The sequence below is a fragment of the Centropristis striata genome, chromosome 16 (assembly GCF_030273125.1).
Source record: "Centropristis striata isolate RG_2023a ecotype Rhode Island chromosome 16, C.striata_1.0, whole genome shotgun sequence".
Taxonomy (NCBI): domain Eukaryota; kingdom Metazoa; phylum Chordata; class Actinopteri; order Perciformes; family Serranidae; genus Centropristis; species Centropristis striata.
In genome coordinates this window covers 9,214,765-9,222,836 of record NC_081532.1, presented here as the reverse complement: position 1 = coordinate 9,222,836, position 8,072 = coordinate 9,214,765, and the positions used below count along the sequence as shown (strand labels likewise).

The 8,072-nt window shown below is 36.1% G+C and overlaps 1 protein-coding gene across 1 annotated transcript; it reads left to right on the top strand.

Moving 5' to 3' along the window:
* Nucleotides 1-332: 332 nt before the first annotated feature.
* On the top strand, nucleotides 333-7,722 carry mbip (MAP3K12 binding inhibitory protein 1). The gene is made up of 9 exons (XM_059354063.1): nucleotides 333-496; nucleotides 2,323-2,439; nucleotides 2,637-2,843; nucleotides 3,427-3,523; nucleotides 3,878-3,943; nucleotides 4,256-4,414; nucleotides 5,462-5,559; nucleotides 7,152-7,190; nucleotides 7,289-7,722. The coding sequence occupies exons 1-9, from the start codon at nucleotides 377-379 to the stop codon at nucleotides 7,394-7,396; spliced, it is 1,011 nt and encodes a 336-aa protein (XP_059210046.1). The 5' UTR covers nucleotides 333-376; the 3' UTR covers nucleotides 7,397-7,722.
* The last annotated feature ends 350 nt before the right edge of the window (nucleotides 7,723-8,072 follow it).

Genomic DNA, 8,072 nt, shown 5'->3' with positions numbered 1-8,072 from the left:
AAAATGAAGATATTAAAAACTACCTTTTTCTATTAGCAATATTTTTTTTAGTAGTAGATATACATGTAGTAGTAAACATGTTGTTGTTTTTGTATTGTTTGTTATAGTCGTAGAGACTGGAATGGGATGACTTTTATCCTGTAAATGTTCAATAAAATGTCAATACATTTCAAGATACAGGCAAATATGGAAGCAAAAATAAAGGATTTTTTAAAAAACTGTAAATCTAGAGTAATAGGTAAGGCCGATACGGTTATTAATATTATTTTATTCTGAAAAACTTCCCCCTCGTCGACGGTTATGTGAGTGCACCGCGCATGCGTCTGGTCTCATTCTGACCAATCAGCGGGCCGCATTGTGCAGCCGATGAACAGCAATGTCGGACACAATGAAGCTGAGTGGAAATCACGCTCTTGCTAATGAAGCCAACACAATGTCCAGCTACAGGGACTGCATGTGTGCGATGCTGAGGCTGTTGTCAGACTTCGGGAAAGAGGTTGGTTGACATTGTCGGCGCCCCTTTTAGCCCCGGGAGACGTTTTTCTTTTCGTCCGCATTGTTAGCTTAACTTAGCTATATGCTAATGTTTTTAGCATCCCGGTGGACTGCTTTTACCTACCTCTCAACTCATTCATTGTTCCTCAACATTCAAGCGCTGTTTCAGGCGAGCAAATTGCATCAACGTAACCGTGTTTGGGTTTCTGCTTAGCTGTTTATTATTTTAATCAACTCATATTCATATCCAGGTTTAGACGTAAATACACCAGCCACGTCGCCTCAGCAAAATCTCACCTGAACTTTGTCATTAACCTCGTACACAGCTCTTTTTCTGTATTTAATATCGTCACCCTGTTCAAATTATCGCCTAACTAATTTTTTCAAGTTTTGCAGGAAACACAAAAAACTTCACCAAAAGTGTACCATTTATTGATCATTTCACTCAAAAAGGATGTAACAAAGGATGGCTATTGGCATAGTAATAACGCTGTGTGTAAATTATGTAACTTAAGAGAAATAAATGACTTAGGCAATGTTTTGAACATGCCTTTGTGACTTAAGCAAAATATGGTAACACTTTATTTTGAAAGTGTCTACATAAGAGTCACACAAGCCTGTCAGAATTTGTTTTAACTGTAACTTCTACATGTATAAATCTCTTTGCACTTACTCTACCTTTATTAACTACATAAACTAAACAGATTTGCCATTTAAACAAGTGAACCTAGTATGCAAGATGGATTTTCTTGATGGATAGTCATTGTTTTATAGCTGACATTAGTTATTACTACACTTTGTATTATACAAAATTCTGTTCGTCTTTGTTACAATAGTTGTTACAATACTAGAATTAAAAACTTTGATATAATACCAGTACAAAAGTATTATACTTGATACCTCTTTCAACCACAACAAAAAGGAGAGATAACTCCTCGGCACACAAAATATGATAATTGTTTTTTTTATAAGCAACCTGCATACAGTGATGGTACAAAAAAGTAACCGAATACAAATAACACGTTTGCATAAAATGTTAATAGTAGTAAATATTATTATTAATTATCAATGCAGCCTTTTATTTTATAGTATACTTTTGCATGCATAATCAACAGAGATAGTGTATCGATAAAGTATAAAAGTATCTATACTTTTCTCTGTACATGGTAAAATACATACATTTATTATGTATTTTTTAGTTCTTTGTTTTAAAGACAGTTATACAAATTTTTCCAGGCTTACTTGTATTGTACAACACTTAAATTAGGATTTGACAGCAGCATGGCAATGGAGTTCTGAAAGTCAACAAATACATTTTAAGATTTCTCACTACAACCTGGAAAATATCGATTTCTGCATTACTAAAGACTTCACTTCATAATTCACTTAATAATTCATAATCACAGTGGCTTTGAACCACTGCTTGACAAGGGCTTAGAGTAAGAATTTAAGTTCCTTATAAATCTTTTTTTTTTTTTTTATATAGAAGAAAAATAGTTTACAGAAGATCCAAATGGCTTGTTTTTATCTGACCAACAGTCCACAAAAATATATTCAATGTAAATTACATGATTAATAAACTTATAGAATATAAACCACAGAATAGTAGAAAGTAGTTACTGCTTGATACTGCACATTGAAGAACCCGGTAACAAAAACAGAACAGAAATGTTTTCCCTTGAAAAAGATTGAACCCTAATGGATTACAAAAATAGCTGCTGATTAATTTTTTTGGTAACTTACATTTATGTTAAACACTGGCTCTGCTTTATACTAATGTATAGAGCAGTTTAACAGCTCCTTTTTCTTGTTTTTTTTTCCTTCAAGCTCAAATTAAATGATGCTGCTCTGAGGATAGAAGTCAACATTGATGCTGTGGATCTCCCATCATCTCCGGATGCTCACGTGTACCGCTATTTGCAGGAGCATATCACTAAATTACAGGTAATGTGGTTGCATTTAGCTGTTGATTAAATTGCATGATTTTAACATGTTATGACTAAAAGGGTTTACAGAATTAACATTACGTTTAAATTGATGACCGATCTGCATGGCTATTTTACAAGTAAGGCTCTATAACTAAAAACATTTTTATACATTATTTTAATACAATATTCTTTCTGCCCCAACTTTTTATTAAGTCTGTTTCAGAAAGCTTTAAGACACTTGTGGATGCCAATGGTGATTCATCATCTACAACAGACAACACATCAGAAGATGCTGTCACCTCATCATCCCTCCAGGAGATGACGGTACTGTCTGAGCACCGTCCTCCCAGCCCAGAGGCTGCAGGAAGCAAGACGGCGGCTGATGACGTCATGGTTCAGATCCGAGCCAGGAAGTCAGAGGTTGGTCTCTGTCAGCAGATCTGTCAGCTGTTCTGGCAGTGACATTTTTAGATTCCTCTTTACTCTCTGTCAAGCAAATGAATAATCATAGGTAATTGCTCCCAAGGATGTGCACATGTAGTGCCGCAGTGAAGCAAATGTTTGATGGAGATCTGATAAGCCGAGTTCAGCGGAGAATAAGGGGTCCTTTAGTGCTGTGGTTGGGTAGAACAGACCACATTGCTGGAGGGCTTTGAGAGAGGGCCAGGTCCTTGATGGATTATGAAGTGGATGCTCATTACTCTGAGATTGCATGTGGATGGAGGACAAGAGGCCCCATTCTGTTGTGCATTTATTTTGGTAGCCAAGCAAACAGTATTCATATTCCATCATATGATGATGGCAAGCAATTCAACTTTTTTGACTACCTGGAATAATTTCCTACTACAGTTCTCATTCCATGTAATGTAAATTACTGTTTGCCCCAGATCATTAGACTTACAAAGGCAAAAAAACAAATTCTCATTGCATTCTTGACACCTATCAATAGCTCATCAGTCCATCGTATCTTATTATCTGTGTTGTCTCTCCACTGTGACCCCAGATTGAGCGAAGAATATCTGCATTTATGGAACGCAAGCAGATGGAGATCAATGAAAACAATGTGCGCGAGTTTTGCAACGTGATCGACTGCAATCAGGGTGAGAATGGGAAAGAGGTTGGGGGGCAGGGTGGAGAGGGAGTCTGCACACAGATTGCCAATGTTTGGGAGAGAGCTGATTTCCACAGGCGAGAGGTCAGGCTGAACTGCTCCAAGAGTGGGGTTGAAGTAGCTAACACACTCGGCCTCAAAACACAACCAGCTTAGTCCAGAAAAACATGAGACACAGGGCTATTTTTTAATTCAAAGCCTGTGTGAGACACCACTTATAGTAATCTGAACACACTAATGGTAGTAATTGTGATTCACATCATGTATATAAAATGTTTTTAATTACTTTTTTTTTTTTTACATTGTGTTGTAAATATATGTTTTAATCAAATGTTCTCTGTAGAAAACAGCTGTGCCAGAACAGATGCAGTTTTCACTCCATATCCAGGTTTTAAAAGCCATGTGAAAGGTAAGAAAATACATATTTTTCATAAATGTTCGCTTGACATTTCTTAACAGCTTTATTTTTACTAACTGTAACCATCATTTCCAGAGTTGTTTTTACTTACAATCTTTGGCTTAATGAATACAATTAAATTCAAGTGTCTCTCTACAGTGCATTACATATAGTGTGATAAAAAAAGACAAATGACAAAAAAAGATTTATCTCTGTAAATAAATCTATTTGCATGCTTTGTACTTGGCCTTAGACCACACTGTTTACTACTCTCTGGTTAATGTTATTGCTTCTATTTATGTGTTATGTTCCTTCACTGGCTAGTTACACGGGTGGTAAACACTTACGGGCCCCAGACTCGTGGTGGGGGAGGCCAGGGAGAGGCAGGGGATCAGCAGAGGGGGTCGATGGCAAGAGACTGCGGAAATGCAGCCATAGAAGAACGACTTTACAACATCGAGACTCACCTGAAACTCCCAACAGGTCAGAGAAGGAAACAGTGTGTCTCACTGTGTGTCAGGTTCTACGTGTCTGAAAGGGGCAGATGTCACAACAGAGACTTTTTAAAGGGTTTGTTCTTTAACAGGTTTTCATTTCAAACAAACTTTTCAAAATTTGCCCCTTTTTATTTTTCAGGAAATATAAATATTCTTATATAACAAAAAAAGATATCAATTTACCAGTACAGTGTATAGGAAATTGAAATGTGATCATGAAGGCATTGTAGTCTTATGCAAAGAATAATTCATCTGAAATAGTTAACTTTCAGTTAATAAATGAAGACATCAGTGTAGGCCTGTTAAGATAGCATTTTATTGGAAGATATATTGTGCAAGAGATAACTGCAATAAAATATATTATTTGAATGCACTTATATAATGACAGAATAGCATAATAATGCAAGTGCCGCCTTTTACAGAGTGATTATCTTTAATTTATTTTTTTATTTATTATTTAGACATTGAAAATATTGAAGTATCCTAATAATTAAAAAAATAAACTACAAAATGTTGTGCTCTGGTAATAAAAACTGCACTTTAATAAATATAACGCATTTGGCACAGGGTCATAGAGCCATTTATTCATTGTCAGGCAATAAACTGCCAATCCAGTTCCTCAATAAGAACAACCTCAGCATAGGTTTTTTCTGGTCATTCGAAGTACATGCTCTGAAAAAAACACGCTGCACGCAAGACTCACAATCTTCAGGAAAACCCTGCTGTTTATTTTGGCATCATGTTGGCTAAAATGTGGGTGACATTCTTATGTAATAATGCAATGTAAACAAACACGGAAATTGACCTTGAGAAGTCGATAATGTAATTATTGTGACGTGCATAAGTCAGATAAAATGTCATACAAACCATTGAATTGGCTTACATTTAAACACTTTGTTCCCTTTAATTATGACCCTTTTTCTCTTTCACACATAGACACATGCTTTACTCACAATCTCTTCCCTCATTTGTTGAATTTGTCATGTGAAATGATCAGTATTCAGACTTTTTGAACAAGTGCTATATTCCTCAGCGGGCCCGATTCCATTGAGTGTCTACCAGAGACTGAAGAAGCTGGAGGATCGTATCCTGGAGTTGGAGGGACTCTCACCGGAGTACTTTCAGTCCACGGTGAGTCTTGTGGCTTTGAAATGTACACCTGAAAAGCACTTAATACACGGTCGGATGCTTTTACTGAAAGAACCGAACACAGAATTTACACACAATAATTAGACGATGATTCACACTGTATTGGCGAGAAGCTCTTACAAAAGTATTTATAATTTATCCATTTCACACACTCTCCGTCAGTTGGCACAAATGTGTATGATGCTTAAATTGGCATGTAGGATACTGGTTTGCTGTAGGCAAAGTGAAATGTACTTACTGAGAGGTGTTTGTGGCTGATGCTAATGGAGTTTCCCGTTTTATGCCGCTATACTTCAACATGTTTCCCTCATTGAGTTACACTTAAGCTGATTTGAATCAAAAATGCACCGTGTGGTTAGACTTACTTTAACTTTTAGGTCACTGCAAACAGCTCACTCGTAGAAATGACTACTTTTTACTACAAAATGCTTTTTTCTAAAAAAGCACAGAGTCAAATGATGCAGTAATGTAAGGCAGTCAGTCATTTATTGGACATTAAATTCAACCCGACAGACTTCTGCAGAGTCACACAGACTCTAATTTCCCATCTTGAAAGAGTCTGTCCAGTGTGTGTTTAGCTATGTGAGTAAGTGTGCTTAAGATGCTGCATGTCTCTTCACGCTGGTATCTCTCAGCACAGCATGCTGCTTCTGTGAGTATGCTGCTCTCCATCTGCTTTTGACTCACTGCATGTTTGTGTGAGCAGAGCAAGAGATGTCGAGTGTCTTTGAATAAACTGATGGGGTCTTTTATATTCGGAGTACCACTTTTTTTTTTGTTTGGCAATTTCTGAAATACTGTAGTTTGGTGTTTTCTGAAGAGCTGTACACAGTTGGCCCACGATCTCAGGAACAGCATTTTAACACTGATCCGTAAAGGAGGCTCCTTAACAAATTATGCAGCAACTTTAAAAAAAAAAAAGGAATTTCACAAGGTTTTACACATTTATCAGTGCAGTCTTACATAGCATGTAACCCCTCGGATCTCTCCCCATGTTTACTGTCTAACTAATGTAAAAATAACCTTAAAATTAAATGCATATACAGTCATGGGGGAAAAAATTAGACCATTGTTTTTTCTTCAATTTCTTGTTCTTTTTAATGCCCGGTACAACTAAAGGTACATTTGTTTGGACAAATATTATGATAACAAAAATAGCTCATAAGAGTTTAATTTAAGAGCTGATATCTAGACATTTTCCATAGGTTTTTTTAATGCTGATTTTGGTTATTATCAAGAAAACCATAGAAATTGTCTAGATATCAGCTCTTAAATTCAATTCTTATGAGCTATCTTTGTTGATATCATTATATTTGTCCAAACAAATTCACCTTTAGCTGTACCAGACATTAAAATGAACAAGAAATTGAAGAAAGCAATGGTCTGATTTTTTTCCATGACTGTAAACTTGCTTAGTTATCCTTTTTTAGTCCCAAGTTTTGTTTTTTGCAATCCTTCTTGCATCTGTTTCTTTTTCAGTCCTTGAGACAAAGTAATGAGAGGAACAGACACATTGAAAACTGTACTAAGAAAGGTCTAATGTCTACTTGTGTGCTTTTTTTTCTTTTCTGTAGAGTCACCTGCACAAGCGACCAAAGACATCCCCGGCTCAGGTCAGTCATTGTTGGGTTTCCTTTCACTGCACTTTGTTATTAGAGTTTAATCTTTTTTTGATCAATTGATTCACTTTTTTTCTTACTTTGTCCTTCAGGCCTGCAGTCTGACAGAGCTGGATGAGAAAATCAGCGCAGTTAAAGCGGCGTTATTGAAGAGGGTGAATGAATTTGGGCCTGGATATGGAACAGAGTGTCAGCTGTAACAAGTCCACACATTAAAACACACTATTATTGCATCATTTGTTTCTTTTTGTGCTCCTGCTCTCTAAGTGAGCACCATTCTCATAACATGTGAGCTGAGAAAAACCTGTACTACTCTAAATAGTTTTGTACTTAGCTGAGATATAATTGTTCTGTAAATAAAGATATTTTTCCCCTCATGAAAACTGGTCTGGTAATTTAATCATTGATCTAATGTGAAATATGTATTCTATTTCTGTAATGTGCAATCTGATTTCTATCATCTAGTCAATTGTCAAAAAAACCATCAAGAAGTATACCTTAAGAAAATGGAGTAGAATGTCAGAGCATATTATGCCAAAACAATTTCATAAAAATGTTGGAATGAAAAATTAACAATATGCCAAACAACATCATTAAAATTTAAGTCAGTGTAGTTTTTACAAAATGGCCATAGAATAGTATGTTATTTAAAATATGGGGTTACTCAAAATGGTGCAGCAGTAGAAGTTCACCAGAATCTGGGGAGGATGATGGACTTTATTCAGTCTTCTAAATACTAATTTGAAAATCTGGAAGACACCAAATCTCTTATTGTGCATGTGGCATCAACTTGCTGGTACTGCTGCTGTTAGACTTTAAATTGAACAAAGCTCGCAGTAGACCTCACATACCAAAACTGACAGTATCATGATCAAT

Coding starts and splice junctions, on each gene's coding strand:
- mbip (XM_059354063.1), top strand. CDS start 377: ATGTCGGACACAATGAAGCTGAGTGGAAATCACGCTCTTGCTAATGAA. Junction 2,844..3,426: donor TCCGAGCCAGGAAGTCAGAG/GTTGGTCTCTGT, acceptor CTGTGACCCCAG/ATTGAGCGAAGAATATCTGC. Junction 5,560..7,151: donor CGGAGTACTTTCAGTCCACG/GTGAGTCTTGTG, acceptor TCTTTTCTGTAG/AGTCACCTGCACAAGCGACC.